Raw genomic sequence first — 17,101 nt, 5'->3', positions numbered from 1 at the left:
AATACAGATTCTACCTTCAGTAATTTATCCCAGATGAGAATGTGACCTTATATACACAGTTCACATAGAAGTTCATTTTGACATGGCCCTATTTCCTCCCTTCTCCTTTGCTTACCACAGACAGACTGAAAATCTGGCCCTAATGAAGTCACTGAAAGTTTTGCTGTTGACTGCAAAGGGGTCAAGGTTTCCCTCCTACGATTTCTGTAGCAGAAAGGTGATTGTTTCTTATTGCCTAAACTTGTTGCTTCAGTATGCTGAGCTGAATTGTCCTGGACTAGCAGGGTGGTTTACTGCTACTGGTTAAAACAACTGTGCATTACTCCAGATCAACATAGTGATTTATTCATACTGGCTGAAAGAAATAAATTCTATATTACTGTTAATATTTCTGGATATACTCAAATTTGGCTCTACTGCTGCTTTCTAATCCCCTATGCTACTCTTACAGCACAGTAAACTAGTTTCTGATTCTTGGTAAAATCTAAAATGCTGGAGACACTGTGTAGAGACCTCCTGTGAGAAGCTCCAGAAAGTTTTATGCTACGGGGTTAGGCTAAGAACTTGACAGAGAACTCACAAATTGTTAGGATTCTCAAAGATCACCAGAACTAGTTTTGGGAAATGAAACCACAAGTCACAATTATAATGCCATGTCTTCCACCACAGGTTGAGAGATCCGAGCCATTTGTGGTTTTAAGTAGATAATACCAAGTATATGAAGTAGAACATACATATATAAGGTAGTCAGAAAGAGTTTGTAAGAAGAAGAGTGAGAAAATTCAAAGAAAATTTATATTTTCTATTCTTTTGATTTCTCAACATGTTTTCATTTTTCCATTTGCAGTCCAGTGATATCTAACTCAGTGATATCATCTCTAGTTAATAAAATTCTTTAGGGCAACCAGAAGTAACATGACTGTATAGCTGTTCTCCCATCACTTTCTCTTAAATAACATCTGGCTCAGTTTCTTCAAATTTTCATTGGAATGGTTGTATCTTTTGCACAAATTCCAGAACAACTTTCCATTCTTTTCTCTTGTGATCACCTTGTGATTTGCTAACCTTTCCTTCAGGATCCCACAGTTCTGAATCAGGCTATTACTCTTTCCTTCTCATTTCTCTATATTATTATTATTATTACTTTAACCCAAAATAGCCCATACCCCTGATATTTTTCACCTGTCTTTTGGAAATCAAATGTCCTGAAATGCAATAGCAAAATTTCTATTTGTGTCCACGGGAAAAATTTACCTTGCCACATCCGAAATATCTAATGTAAAGACGATCATATCTATTTGATTCTGTCGAACTGTCTGATATTCTTGTCCAACATTTGGCCTGGTCTCCTTATTCATTCCTAAATATCAGTTTTCTCCAAAAAGAGGCAAACAATCACACTCAGATTAGTACTCAACCTTCAATCAGAAAATACATTAATTGTCCTGTCAGTATATTCACCAGGTATCTGGAGACTCACGAAGCTTCCTCTGAGACAAGACGAAAATGTCACCTCCTTGCACTAAGTGGGTTAAAGCACTTGCTCTTGTCAGCTCAGTGGTTCCTGCAACACCAATGTGTGCAACACCTGTTTTATCTCTGCCATTCCTGATTCCACTAGGAAGGGCAGAATTTTGCCCTCAACTATTCACAAGTAATTAATGCATTATTGAACAGGAATAGATAGCAATTAAATAACAAGTATTAATGACTTATTTATTAACATATTAATAGTTGGCCTGAGAGTAATAAATGCAAATTAGTGTAAAGTGGTACCAAAATTGTGTCGATAATAGGCCCTGAAGTAATATTGTGTGTTCAAGATAATTACAAATATATTTTCCTTTCAAAAAACTACTGACGGGTAATTTTTTATGGTTTAGTATAATATCATTTTAGAAATAGAAAATTAGTCCTAGTCTCATTAAAATAATTTTGCAGTGCATCAGGCTTTACTTCAAGTGTAGGTTTCACATTATCTTTTTGCCTATAGAGCTTGCATTTTTTTCAGAAACCCTATCTACATGCAAGACTTTTGGGTCCATGCTTGATATACTAACGCTGTTGTTTCAGCTTAACTGCTTGTATAACTTCTCTCCTCAGCAGTATTCATATGTAAAAAGTCCTACTGCAAGAAATGGCAGTATATTAAGAGCTAAATCCAGTAAAAATCACTGAGGGACAGATTTCTTTCCTTCTTACTCCTTCCGATTGCAATTCACGTGATAAATAGTTCAGAGACTTTAAACATGAGCAAAATGATGCACTGGATATCATACATCTCTAACAACAAATCCAGCCACCACAGACCCAGTTCAGAAAATCATCCTTGGTCAGAAATTGTTTAACTAGAAATACTTCCTTTTCTTATTCTTTTATTATTGTCCTCCTACTTGATTGGGCAAAATAAACCCTCACTGGATACCTTGCTCTGAACTCACTTAACCTAGTTCGGGAAACTGGTTGCTTGGTGAGGACAGTGAGACTTTGTCACTTTTGGAACATCTACCAAAAAGAAAAAAGCCAGGCTGAAATCCTGACCTCCCACTGATCAATGGTGAGTTAATGTATTGCTGTCTGCAGTTGGTCCCAATATTCCCAACTCTGGAATTTGACATACAGTTAACATATGCCCATCTCCATAAAGCTCCATAGATATACACATCTGCCTCTATATCTAGTAAGGCTGAGGGGTGGAGATTCAGGCTTCCCTCTAGTAGAAGGTGCACAGGACACTTTCTGCAAATGTTTCTGCCTGCGTTGGTAGGCGGCATTTTTACCTCTTTGCAGCCTGCCTCGTTAAATACATTCTAAATGACTTCTTAAAAAATAATCAGGTGTTGTTTCTGTGCTGTGCTGGGCTTTGGTGGCTTTCTCTTTGGTGCATTCCTAACTACTGCATAAATGTGATTGTGGCCATGTAATCTGTGTACCTGGAAACATAATTCTTTTTGTTGCTAATGAAGGTCCTACGGCACAAATTTATTAAAGGTATGCTTTTCCATGGGATAATAATTGGGTCAATAATACTAAACTCATAGGCTCATTATTTAATTGCAAGGGCAGATTATGAATACAGCTTCTAAAATGTATTTTAATGAAAAACACTACATCCTGACCTAATCATATCAACCTTATGCTATCTAATTAAGGTTGCAAAAAAACATTAGAGTTGCAAAATATTAGTTCCAGCTCCATCAGGCTGCTAGCTGCCCCTTCATGAATATATATATATTTTTACTCTATGATAAATAGTTAATGAGGTAAAAATGACAAAATTTGCATGTAGGCAAATTAGTTTAATAGAGTGATGTCTTCCTGGCCTACAGAAAGTGACCTCTTTCCTATCAAAAGAATGACTAAAAATACTTTGAAATGATGGCATGGACGTCATTCCACCAATGACAAATCAATTCTGTGAACAATATAAAAATTAAAAAATGCAATAACCTTAAATTCTCATCATACTGTAAATGTGTCCTCTGCTGCTGCATTTATCAATTTAATAAAAGGAAATTAAGCATATTATAAAATACCCATTTATGGAGAAATTTTTAATTCAGGGAATAAAAATGAGAAGCACACAGTTAATAGCAAGAAAATACTGCAGAAATGTAGACTTATTTTTTCCAGAAGGTTTGACTGACTATTTACTTGAATGACCTCCATTTAAAATATATTTTTTATATGGAATGATAAAAGATATGACAGTCTCATGCTTCCCTTTATAAAAACCGCTCACAGTTAATTTGGTATCTTATTTAAAAATTAACACATTAATAATGCACGCAATAAGACCTGGTGATGTGTCTTCCATACTGATTACTTTGTACAATTAGACATACAAAAAGAAAAGGACAAGATAAATACCTTATGCAAATTCACAGCAGCAAAAAGGGTCTTTCAGAATTTTCAATGTCAAGGAGAATAAAAGACCTGAAAACATAGTTCCTGATCTTGCAGGGAGATGCTCCACGTGGAGAACATATTTCTGGAGTGGAATATATTTTTTGCTACAAAACTAGATTTGCCAAAGAGTTTATGAATCTTGGTTCCATCAAAATAATATAAGCAAAAAATTGGAGCAGACAGGGAAGATTTCACATTTCTGAAGAATATCGTTTCTTTTTTCACAATATTCATACAGATAGCTCAGGAGTTTGGGGCAGTATTTTCCACGCACAAATTTGCTCATTTTGAGGTAGATCCTATGCCCACTGAAGCAAGTGGAAGAGATCCTACTGCTGTCAAGGAAGCAAACTTCTGCACTCTTTCCCCATTATTCCTTTCTGCTCATATTGTTTGTACTAGTATGTCCTGTACAGAACAGGAATGTTCATTATCACAGCCTGGCATTTGGCTAGGGCTGATATAAAGGAAAGGCATGAAACTGGTGCAGATGTAGGCAGAATAAGAATCAGAAATTTGAGGACTTAGGGCAGAGGCAAAAGCATTCATCACCCCAATCTAATTGAAATAAAATATGCACTGCTCCCTGTGCAGCATAGTGGCATCTTCTCTCTGCTCTGACTGCACCCTCCCTGCTACTGGATCTGACTGAGGCTGGGTCCATTTTTAAAGGATCTCTGGGCAAGGTCAGGTCCCCTTCAATATGGCATTTCATACATGCAAAGCTGCACTTTGAGAGCAGAACCAGACACTTACATGTCTATAGCCATAGATCATGTTCCTCAAAATTATGTCCTGAGAACAATGTTACCATGACTTATTTTAGCAGTAGACACTCCAGATTTCTTCCAGACAGGCACAGCCTATCTGTGTACAGAAAAGCAAATTTTGTTTCCATTCTTTTCCATTCCTTTTCACCCCCATCCTCTAACACTTTTGCTTTTTTTTTTTTTTTTTCACTCAACTGTTTCTGCACTGCTGTAAAAAAACAATATGCTGGTAATATTATTAGAAACACATTAAGTACTTAAACAAAAAAGTAGTTGTTTGCAGTTGCCTTATCCACCAATACTTTTTCCATATGGTACTGGTAGTCTAGGCATGTAAATGAAATCCACCATATATTCTTTGTTTAAACTTATTTGACATATAACAAAGGTAGCAGACACCAACCAATCATTATGGCTTTGTTTTGACTTACCACAGAAAGGTGTTTTTTGTATTTTTTTTTTGGGGGGGGAGGGGAGTTTATTTAGCTTACTGGTGTAAAGCAAAAAAGTGCTATGCATAGAAAAAGCAGGAATGTCTCAGGCAGGTGGCTGTGGAAGCTCGTTCTCTGATTTAAACCCTTTCCCTCTTTCCCTATTGAAATGCAGCTTGGTGTTCTGCAATTCAGGAAAAAATAAGCTTACTGAGTATCTGCTTTTTCATTCAATTCATACATTCGCCTTTTTATTTTTCCTTTCAGGGTCCAAACTGTCATCACACACACAAAAAAAAAAAAGTGGAAAATAATTACAGCTGTGTCAGATGTTTATAGCAGTGACAACTGAGGCTATATATTTATATAAACTGCTGATCTTTCAGAGGTAGCTATAGTGACTTGAAAAACCTGCAGACCCTAATGTGAAATCACTGGGTTAGAAAAGAAAAGAAAAGAAAACAAACAACTCAGACATGCTTAAGAGGGCTAATATCCTTCCCAACTGGAATTTGTTCATTTTTACTTGAAGCAGTAGAGTTACTGAACAAAGCATTGTGCTCACAGGCACAGACATATAAATCCAGTTGATGAGCACTTTAATTATTGTCCAAGAGCTGTTTTATATGATAGTCCTATGGGAATTAACAATGCTGATCCAAAGTTGGAGAACAAGAGAGAACATGTGCCTTGCAGGTTACTGACCCTGTTTCTTCTGGTGTTTTCAATTCTCTGAAAGCCATTAAGATCAGAAGTCATATTTGTGGTTGGGAACACCAACACTGGACACTTTGCAAACACAGGTATAAATATATCTCCTGCATATCACAGTTTAAAGTCTGTATATGGGACTAGAGGATAGTGTCCTAATGGAAAAACAGAGTTGTTTTGATAACCAAAGTAGTGCAGACCAACTCAGACCTTTCTTACCTCCCACTGCACAGTTCCAACTCAGCCCGCTCTTCTGGGCAGCCCTGGCAAGAATGGGCCAGGAAGGACAGTGGCTGTCACTCCTCCTGACTCACTGAACTCATGCCCCTCCTCTGGGCGGTCCCATCCATGCCCTTGCTGGGAGTAGACCTGACTTGTCTATGGGGCTTCCCAGCTTGCTCAGGTGATTAAGAACTTCTCTGGGATGATGCTGACATTTAAACATACAGTAAGTCTCTATGACTCAGTCAGAAATCACCAGATGGCGTAAATAATCTTTGCTGTCACTGATGCTGTTAAGCCTTTGGATACTAACCAGATTGTAATCCCTCAGGATGTTCAGGCAATGCACATACAACCTTCTCACAAAATCTCCTGAACATACTTCTTAGCTTCTCCATCCAAAAAAAAAAAAAAAAAAAAAAAAGCAGCCCCTAAGAATCATTTTGTTGTATATCTATGTCCTTTCAGGTAATATCCAGGAATACTAAGCATTAATTTGGACTAGTGCGTCACAGACTCTTCTTGAACACACTTTGCCACTCACCATCCGTCTTTCACCTTTGATTCCTCTCCACTGCTCAGCTCTTTTCATAATGTAGCTCAGCTCCTGACTGGAAATCTCTAAATCCAGTGGAACGAAGAATGCACCTTCTTCACCATGAACGCGTTGAAACAGATCAACAGCCACCCTTCATTATGTAGCCTAAAGACAGAAGTGACACACTTTTCTTTTTCTTTTTTTTTTTTTTTTTTTTTCCTTAAGGAATAAGAAGCTTCTATCCCACAGGTTCTCCAACATACAACTCCCTCCCATCCAAATCTCCGAACACTTTACAACACCTGAGTCAAATCACATAACTGTAAGCAGCAATTTCTTTTAATTATTACAAGATACTGACTTCCAAAGGAGGTCATGATCTTCAGAAGTATCCACTGTCTGTTCTCAGCTTTGGGCTGGGTAACTAGCCCTAGTGCTAACATGTAGTACTTCCACTTAGGCATGAATGGAAGTCCTGTTGTGCCAGAGCTTAATAATGGGCAAACCACATCATATGGAGAAGGAACTACTCGTGATTTTTTCAACGCCAAACCTGAAGTCTGTACAATCTAAACTTCTCTTGATGTTAGAAAAGTTCATTTCATTTGTTGGTTTTGTTTTCCTATGACATTTCTGTGCTGTGGTAGGGAACTGAATAAGCACTACACAGTAAAATTCTCTACCACAAGAAAGGCTTGCTGTGTGGTATTTCTTAATGTAGGTGAAACCAAGAAATATTGTGAGGCTTTTGGAAAAGCCTAGTGCCACATTTTCAGCCTTAGATGAACTTTAAAACTTAAAAACACTGTTGTTAAATTCAAATGGAACCTCCTTCTCATTCTACTATTATTCCAAAACCAGGGTCTCAGAAAAAAAGAAAAAAAAATCTGAAAATATGGAATCTCAATATCTCAATCTTGGATACTGAACTGAGGTCTTTCCTTTTGTACCCTCTTCCAAGCTCATATTTTATTACAATTCAGTCATTGCTTGGTGCCAATCTCAGCTTTTCCATCCTTCACAGAGACTGGCTGGGTAGTCATGAGAAGCACAGGGATTTCTGTGTGGATTTGCAACCAACAATAAACCCAGATTTCTGTGGTGCTGCACAGGTCTTTTCATTTATTGGCAGGTGGAAATGAGCACAGGCACAGATTCTTTAACCCCCTGAACTCTTATCCTTTTCACGTGCAGCAACACTAGAAGCAGTTTTGTGGCTGATCCTTATTCTTGGGTGTTGTGTTGGCATGTATTTGCTAAGCAATGGGTAGGTGGAGGGAAGCAGACTGATCAACCAAATCAGAATAAAGTTCACATTTACACTAGCTCTACATCTCACCTTACAGTGCACACAGGAATTGCAGCGAAGCACACTCAGTAAACTGTTTAGTACAATTTTGCACCGAACTGAGATTTAGTATGGAACAGAAATAAGGAGAGGCACCAAAAGGCAGTTTTTCAACTTGATCTCAGGAGAAGCTTTAGCTTTAACTTCAAAGGGGAATATGTACCTTAGGGTCAAGCTCTATATCCAGGAATTTCTGCAATTGAGTAGCTATTCCAATACTGAAATCTGGCAGCTGAGCTCACCATCAGATTAGGGGTTTATATCTCCTGCTTTGCTGCAAAGGGTTTCTATGTACATCTTTTTCATACCCTCCCTTTTTGAAACATTCATTTTTGAAGCTGTAGCCATAAATTTACTGTAGTTTCCTAGAGGTCAGTTTGGGATTCTCTTATCAAAACAGAAGACTAGACAGAAAACAACGTAATTGAGATGTAGCTAATCCTGGGAATATAAACTGAGTATCAGGAAATAATAGAAGAAAATCCAAAGCATAGAATGCAAATCAGTGCTGAGGTAGGGAAGAGTACTAAGGCATCTTAAAACACATTATGGAGCAGATGTTTTTTTAAAATATAATTAATACCTTTCACAGCATAATTTTGCATATTCCACAACCTCTTCAAATAAAAGTTTTTCTCTTACTCTTTGTATCTACATTAGATGTTTATTTTACAACAACAGACACATTTTTGCAAATATTGACTCATACTGTAGTAATATCTTGAGCTTAGTTGAAAAACTTGTAATCAAGCTGGTGGGCTTTCTGGCCGCCTACTCATCTCAAAACAATGATATTTTATGCTGTTTGTCTTTGAAATTCCAGGTCAGCGATTTCAATAACTTGCCACTTATCTTGCTAAACAAGAACAAGACCTTGCCATTTATTTAAGCTCACTTAATGTAACATTCTTATTTTAAATGAAGCAAAATTTAATGCAGTTAAATTACTGTCTATTTGCTGCCATAAACATTTTCTATATGAAGATTTTAAGCGCATGGTTTATAAACAATATAATTAACTTTGAATTAATTAGGAATCATGAAGCCTGTCTTCCAGCGTTGTTCCTTTTGCCCAAATATACTCAGCCTGCTTCTGTTACCTGCTTGTATTTCTTTTCTTTGGCAGGAAAACTAATAAAAACACTTCTTGCATCTTAACTTGGCTTCTATAAGTATAATAGGAATAATTTCTATTGCTAATGCAATAAAGAGCAATCAAACTCAGATGCTATTGCCTAGAGATATGAGATGCAATATAATATCTACAAGTTCATTTATTTGTCACGAAGAAGATCAAAAACATTGAAATGTCTTTCTATCCAAAGTCAGATCAAAAAATGAACTTCTCAAAAATTTACACAAACCAAAACTGAATGGTAGAATGCTTATAACAATATTATGTCTTTATTTGAGACTTTCTCACGTTTTTTTTGAAAACAACTGTAAAAAAAAATCATTTTGCTTTTAATATTGAAAAATGTAGAATTTTGAAGCTTTAAAAAAAAAAAAAAAAAAAGATAAATTCAATACCAGGAAATTTAGACATAAACCCTTTCCAGCAGACACTTTTAGTTGAGATGGGTCTGGATTTTCTCACAGTGCAGGAAACATTTCACCAACAAATACCTGACTGTTTCTACTGTCCAGTGGAAATTAAAATGAAGGAATTGTAACCAGTGCCACTACATTTTTTCAAAAAGTAATGAGAATATCTCTCCATGCTACAGGTACTACAGACTCCCAAGTCACCCAAGGGGAGACAGTTTTAATGAGGTATGTTGTTTTATAAAGATGCAAATAGATGCCTACTGCTGTTTATCCCCTTCCAATGAGTGTCCATCAGTGCTGCCACAAGGCTTTCCAGCTCTGTCAGAAACAGGTACTTCCCCTACTTTCTTTGGTGTTCTGGTGGGTTCACTGTTCTTCTCATTTTTTTACACTGAAACAATTTTATACTTTTACATATTTTATAAATATTATATTATTATTATATTTTATACTTTTAATACTTTTTATATTTTTTTATACTGAACAATTCTGCTAAATGGCAAATAGGTGAGTAATTTCAAACAATGGCACCCAAGGGACAAAGTCTTTCCTGTGGACCAATGTCTGAGGACACAAAAGACATCACTCAACACTTAGAAGAAGAATACTTCTGGGATATAACAGCTGAGGACTATTCACACAAAGGGATGTCTTGTTTACAATACCCTTTTATCTTAGAAACAAATGCCATTATATCAATATTAAGGGAACACAGTTAAAGTTATGAATTGCGGAGATGTTTTCCCTAAAGATATTTGAAAAATGTTTTAATGCTATCATTAGTGGACTGTGTGTTGCTTAAGTATCCTAGGTAGGTCCAAGGTTCCCATTTTGTTGGGGTATGGACTGACGAGGAAAAGAAAGTTTATCCAATCTCAGAAGCTCATGGTATAACTTCACTCTTCACAGACTCCAGTATTCAAAATGTTTGTTTTTGTTATCAGGCAAAGAACTTCAAAGACCTTATGCACAGTAACAGATTTTGTTATCTTCCTTTGTTTTTGTATTTTGCTATGAATCATTTTTAAAATGTGTTGTACTAAGACAACATTTTTCCCCCAGTAACATTCTTCCCCGACCCCTTATTGGAAAACATTATGGGAAAATTGATCCAGAAGGAAAGAAACCTTTGATGATCTTGCACCTGTTCCCCAGACAATGAAGATGTTGGTAATATTCTCATAAAAACCTGCCTTACAAATGTTTTAATTTAAATTAATTTTCCTGAGTAATAAACGACAGCAGCTAAAACTTATGAAGCTATTCAAAACTATTAAGTCAATGATTAAGAAGGCATTAACATCTCAGAAACTAATTAACTAGACTACCAGTACATTGGAGTTGTGTACAGCTTCCAGGATATAGGAGCTTTGAAATGCTATGCAGAAATGTAGATTGCCATTTATCTTTTTCTGCCTGCTGCAATGGAGTTTGTGCAAAGGAGACTGAGGGATGATTCTGTCAGATGGAGGGAGTATGCTGAGCTTTGCTATTCTTATACCTGCCTAGACACTGCCTTTGCATACAGTTTTTATTGGTGCTTATTCAGTGTTCATTGCTGAAGTGAATCAAATGCCAGTACAACATTCATACTGCATTATGGATGAATTGTTCAGAAAAAAACAACACTTTTTAAGGCAATATATTAGATAACCAATCTCATTTATTTCCAGTGTCCCGCACCTGTCCCTTTTGCCTGTACAGTTAATGGTGCCAGCCAGATGGGTGGTAGGAAAGTCAGATGGTCAAATTTCATGATGAACTGAAGACTAGCAATACTGATAATATGAAAAAGTCATGGAAAAATGAGTTGGAATAAGTCACATCTGTGCCAGGAGTTGGACTTGATGATCCTTATGGGTCCCTTCCAACTCGGGATATTCTATGATTCTATGATTCTATGATTCTACATCATGAACTGTGTTTAAGCCTCAGTCACATCAAGCCAAAAATCTTGTCATCTAAAGGCTATAAGACTGGGGGCCACTGCAGACTCAGAGAGAGATTTTGCACTTTATACCATATGTACCTTTATGACTTTTTCCTATTTTCTCACAAAAACCCTACTTGGAAGTCTAAAGATAAGGTCTTCCAAAGTACCTAAATGCAAGTACACACACTTTAAAGTTTAAATTGTGAAAATAGACGCCACTGTTGGAAGCCAATGGAACAGAGGCTCATAGACGTAATGAAAACTCATGATATCAATTGTATCCCTTTTGTGGAATGGCTGCCTCTTTGACTCACTGTGGCCACAGGAGCCAACACCTCCTTGATTGTCTGCAATTTTGGGTTCTGGACATGTGTCATCGAAACATCTTTTCTGATATCACCTATTTTATCTTACAAGAGAAGGAGCTTGTGCCTAAATTCCTAAGCGAATAATGAAACTAAGAGACATACCTTAGAAAGTAAAGGTACAACACTGTCGTGGAAATGATGAACAGGACTGTGTAAGCATCACAGTGATTAGTGCACCGAGAATCCCCGACTCTTCTGTTCTTAGAAAGACCAGTAGAGCTTTGCAGCCTCAGCAATGGGTTTCTCTACACTGTTCGCAAGTCGCTGCCATGGGGGAAAAAAAGATTGACATAAGCAAACACCAAACTTAATTAGCCTATATACCTACAGACATAAAAGAACCTGAATTTCTTCGTAAGTGTTAACTGTAATCTGTGGTTCACACATCTTGAAACTAGGAGTCTGTGACACGAAGTTTGAAATTAACCATGAGATGTTAACTTACATAGATGACTTTCTGGCTTATTTTAGTACCATTGAAATCTACACTACAGATGTGGCTCATGGAACAAAACTCGAGGTCACAGTAAAAGCACTTAATGAGGGTTTCATTGACATAGTTGAGAAACAGTGGAAGGAAAGGAAGGCTGAAATTTGCCTTATTTCAATGACCAGAGGAATAATATTGAATGATTTATGCTGCTGTTGCTGGGAGTGCTGAGTGAGCAGAAAAAACTTGAGCCAGTGCACAATTCCAACTGACCAGTCTCAAATAAGGTGTCCTTGCTGCAAGAAAAATACTGGTTCCTATCAGACTCATCAAGACCCATATATCATTCTGAACATGTACACTTTGGATGGTATATATGCTCCAGCTCCCAATTTCAAAACAAGTCAGTGTTTGGTGCTACTGTTGGAAAGCAAAACCAACCATAATGTTATCTGAAAAGCTCAGTGGAAGTATCACCATGTCTGCATGTGTTGCTAGCTGATACCTAGTATAGCTTTTCCACTAGCCTTACAAACACATCATCAGTCAAAGAAGGTAGTGGATTCACCAAGCATCACTGAGACCCAATGAGGTAAGAAAAAATGGAGAAAGCAACTCCAAGGAGATCAACAGGGCCATACAGCAGAGTTTTAAGTTTTGCCCAAAGAGGTTGACCTTCTTTAAGTGCAAAAGAGACAAGTTCCCCCTTATAAAGCAGTATTTCAATTTCTGTACATGCATTACCATGTCTGCCTGGCATGTTTTAAGTCAGAAAATGAGATATTGCCCTCGGACCCCACTCTTAGCATCCAGTCAGTCCCATGTGAGAAGCCACAAAGAACAGCCTGTAACTCTGAAGGACCAACAAGCATAAACATTATTTTATGGTGCAACCCTCTTACTCAATTTCTTCTTTCTGAGAAGAAATAGAAACCAGTGAAACCAGTACTACTGAAGAGATCTGACTATACTATACTCCCACTGCTGTGGTGGAGTGTAAAGATACCTTTTAAGTGTACAAAGTAGCAGCTATAATTGCATCATTAAGAGATTCTCCAAAGATACATAACCATTATATATCCTAGTTAGCTATGCAATTAATACTTTTTGTTCAATTGCTCTGTAACAAAATAAACATAAATAACTATTTTCCTTCTACTGTGATAAATAAATCTCTAACCTAATAAATCTCAGTAAGGATTAATATTCATAGAGAAAAATTGTACTGTAATTGGGAATATGCACTTAGTGTATTTTAACACTGATTCACAAAGAGTCTGAAGGTTTTGCAGCACTCTGTGTTCCGATATACTTCCAGTAAAATGTGGGAACAGATTTTCCAAAAATCTATGTGATTTCCTCCCCCCTTGTTTTTTTCCATATCTAGTTCTTAAGAGCTAGCTACTGTATTGACATATTATTGCCCTCTGCTGGATCAATTTAGAAGAATTCAACTACTTGAATCAGAGGTCTACTTCTCAGAGCTAAAATAAATTCTTCTATTCACTTTTCTTTTTAAAGTGACACAGTGAGAGCAGTATTCAACCTGAATCCTATTAACATGTTCTGCAAGGACATGTGAAACTGCACCACCAAAAAACCCATTATTTATCTTTCAGAGAGGGAGTTAGTGACCTTTGAGCTTCAGGAAACCTGCATCTTCTGGAACAACTTGCCTGGACTAATCCATAGGAGAGTCAAAACTTTCTCCCTATTTTTGGCTGACATGCATAGTAAAGGAATGACATTTACAAGTCCTGTGATGAGCTGTACAAGGAATAAAATTCTTGACTATACTTTTGTTCTGTCTCCACCCTTTGCAACACCTGTTTCTATAATGGAAATTACAGGTCGTGGGAGACCAGCAATGACATATAGAGACTAGTCACTAATTTAGATCTGTCAGTATTCTTTTTTAAAAAATAATAAAAAACCCTCTTGGTTCTATCTCCCTGTTTTACTTGCTCTTGTTGCATAAAAAGTTGGCTACCTCCATCCCTTTCTTACCAAACAGACTGTCTACCAAAGAAAACCCTCTGCAGAGCACTCATGTTTTGATATCCCTCCAGAGGAGCAAAATTCTGAATGGCAAATAAGAATACGTTTCTTTCTTATCCAAGCAGTTCTTTCTGGCAAGAGAAAAAATGGCATGGGGAAGTGTATCTCCCTATCAATTTCTTTCTACCTATGCAGTTGTGACAGTCCTTCTGTGCTCTTCAAAGACACAATCCAAGAAAGGTGTCTTAATTTTAAATTGTTTAAATAGCATTCATCAGTATCTGTCTTCTGTACTTGTCACATCACACAGTGATGGTCATGTGAGCACTTCAGTCCCTAATGTTTTTTTACGATGACAAACATCCATGTTGCTAGAGAGGTGCTACTGTGCATTTTACAAGCTATACAAAGTGACTGGTCCCAGGAAAACTCTGGAAGAACTCAAACTGAATTCATCACAGTCATAGGCAAGTTTCTTACCCCTTGAATGATCCTTCTGCAAAGCAAGCCTGGATTCACACATTTGACACAGTATCTCACATTAAGAGCTGAAATCCCCCAAACATTCAAATATTAACTAGTCTTCCCTTAATAACTTTAAAAAAATAGTAAGCAACAAAACCTTTGTCCCCAAGGCTCTCTGTCATCTTTCATAAGTATTAAATCCATTTAGGATGGTACAACATATTCTAGCACTAAAATAACTCATATTACTACAGCACAACATTCAAAAAGGCTTGATCTGAAATAGCTGCTGAAAGAATGCCAGGAGAAAAAAAATCATAAATGGAATACAAAAAACGTGTAAGAGACAGTTTCATTTTGGAAAGGATGCACATAGTATATAGTGTAATATTTGAACAAAGGAGTTTCTACCAATGATAGTCTCAGTGGGTAAAATTGCCAAATTTTCAGTATGAAGTACAGAGAGGGGTGTGCACTGTAATGAAAACTTACCTTATTCATATCTCACATTTCCCTCTGACCAAGCAAACAAGCTCTATTTGAAATTGGTAACAAAGCCAGCCTGACTCAAACCAAGCACAATTTTACTGAAGTCAAAAGCAACAATTTTCTCAATGTAATTGTGGTAAAGACAAAGTAGACCACACTCAGGCCTTTCCTCCAGATTTTTTAATACACCAATGGTGTGTGTGTGTGTGTGTAAAAAATTAGATATTTCTAGCCTAGATATTGGGAAAATACCCATCTTCCTCCTCAGGAAAAAAAAAAATCTTCATCTGAGTAATTACAATTAAAACTCAATTCTGTGCATGGCTTGCACCATGAAATTAAAAACAAGCAAGCAAGCAAGCATGCAAACAAATAAAAAGCCAGGCTGTCCAAGTGAAAACTACAGTGTGTTGTCACATGCTAAAAACAAGGCATTACCTCCCAAGCAAGTCACAATTAAACTTGAACAGGTGAATTTTAATTTTGAAAAACACCACAATGGGAAACAGTATGTAAGCAATGCACAATCACATTTTAACAGGAATTAAAGGAGAGCTCAGGTAGTGAATGAGGAATCAGAGACATGAAAGAGACCTGATCCATGACAAGACTGTAGATTATCCGTTCGATTTGTACTGAACAGCAGAAATAGCTGTCTTTAAAACCGGCAGGGGGAGGACAGTATCACACCCTCACAAAAATTACAGCACCCTGTGCCATCAAAAGGACCCTGTGCCACGTGCACAGTGAGACCTGGATCTGAAAGGCATGTTCAGGGAGACTGGCCACTACCTCATATGTGACAGAAGTCCCCTTGCCACAACGTACAGACCGTGCTACACAGACCATATGGAGGCACAGGCAGAGCTGAGGGCTTTGATAACATATGACTTTAATACGATGGGGGTGTTTCCATAAGATGTCCGTCTTCCTATCTTACAAGTCGCTCTAGGTGTTTTCACAAAATGGTATTAAACTACCTTGCATGTCAAAGAAGTGCACCATACCCTCTCCTTTTGCTTTGCTTTGCTTTTGCTCTTTTTTCATTTTCTCTGTTGCAGTGCTCAGAAATATCTCAAATGCTAATAATCAGGACCACTCATTAACTCATCTCCGCTAACATCCAAAATTGCAGTAATCCTTTTCTAAAACAGATGCAATCATTCCACTGGTGTATTCATTTTCTTATATCCATAGTATGACTTGTGCAGTGCTCTTAATTTATGCAGAAAACCATGGTGACTCCATTAGATTGGGAATTTTGTTAATAAAAGGTAAAGAATAACATATGTATTATATTTCTTTTTAACTTTCATGTTCCATTGCCGGGGGGAATTCATATCTTCCACTGATTCACTGAATAAACAAAATTCTACGTCAAGGACTCATGTCCAAGTTATTTTAAGTGACTTACCCCCAGGAATGAATCCCACTACAAACACTGCCAAGGGGTCCAGCACTGTCCAGAGTCCCAGAGCTATGATAAACTTTGACAAGAAGGAAGGGAATGAATCAAACAGCTGCTGACAGCCCCATTTGATCAGGACCATAGAAGTAGCCCAGTGTTCCAGGTTAGGGTCCCCACCATGACCATATACCAACTCTTCACTGGTCCTGCAGCAAGGAGTTTCGGTAGCACAGCTCAACAGTGTGAGGTAAAAACTGGAATCTGTAAACTTAGCACACGGAGAGAGTTTGTCTGTGCTCCATGGACAAATCATTAAAAACACACACAGCACATGGCATTGTAAATCACAAGCGTATGAAGCTACTCAAAGACCAAAGCCTTCTCCTCCTGCCTTCTCATCCTTTGATCTCATCTAACTCTCAGTTCAGTCAATACAATTCTAGGTCCTTGGACTGTGCAGGCTGGATTATAGGAGTGCATTGGGTTTACATGGCAAGGTTTTGGTAGCAGGGGCCTGCGGGGTGGCCTCTGTA

General features: G+C 37.4%; 1 protein-coding gene across 1 annotated transcript in view; it reads right to left on the bottom strand.

Moving 5' to 3' along the window:
• The window catches only part of LOC121065747, a 188,330-nt gene that overhangs the window by 36,871 nt on the left and 134,358 nt on the right, over nt 1-17,101 (bottom strand). Inside the window, 8 exon segments of the mRNA XM_040548759.1 lie at nt 6,588-6,727; nt 6,730-6,746; nt 11,881-11,935; nt 11,938-11,988; nt 11,991-12,042; nt 16,575-16,589; nt 16,591-16,776; nt 16,778-16,829. Coding sequence (XP_040404693.1) covers nt 6,588-6,727; nt 6,730-6,746; nt 11,881-11,935; nt 11,938-11,988; nt 11,991-12,042; nt 16,575-16,589; nt 16,591-16,776; nt 16,778-16,829 — 568 coding nt within the window.

Source organism: Cygnus olor, chromosome 2, assembly GCF_009769625.2.
Source record: "Cygnus olor isolate bCygOlo1 chromosome 2, bCygOlo1.pri.v2, whole genome shotgun sequence".
Taxonomy (NCBI): domain Eukaryota; kingdom Metazoa; phylum Chordata; class Aves; order Anseriformes; family Anatidae; genus Cygnus; species Cygnus olor.
The sequence above is the reverse complement of the archived record's forward strand: the minus strand, read 5'-3'. Positions and strand labels throughout refer to the sequence as shown.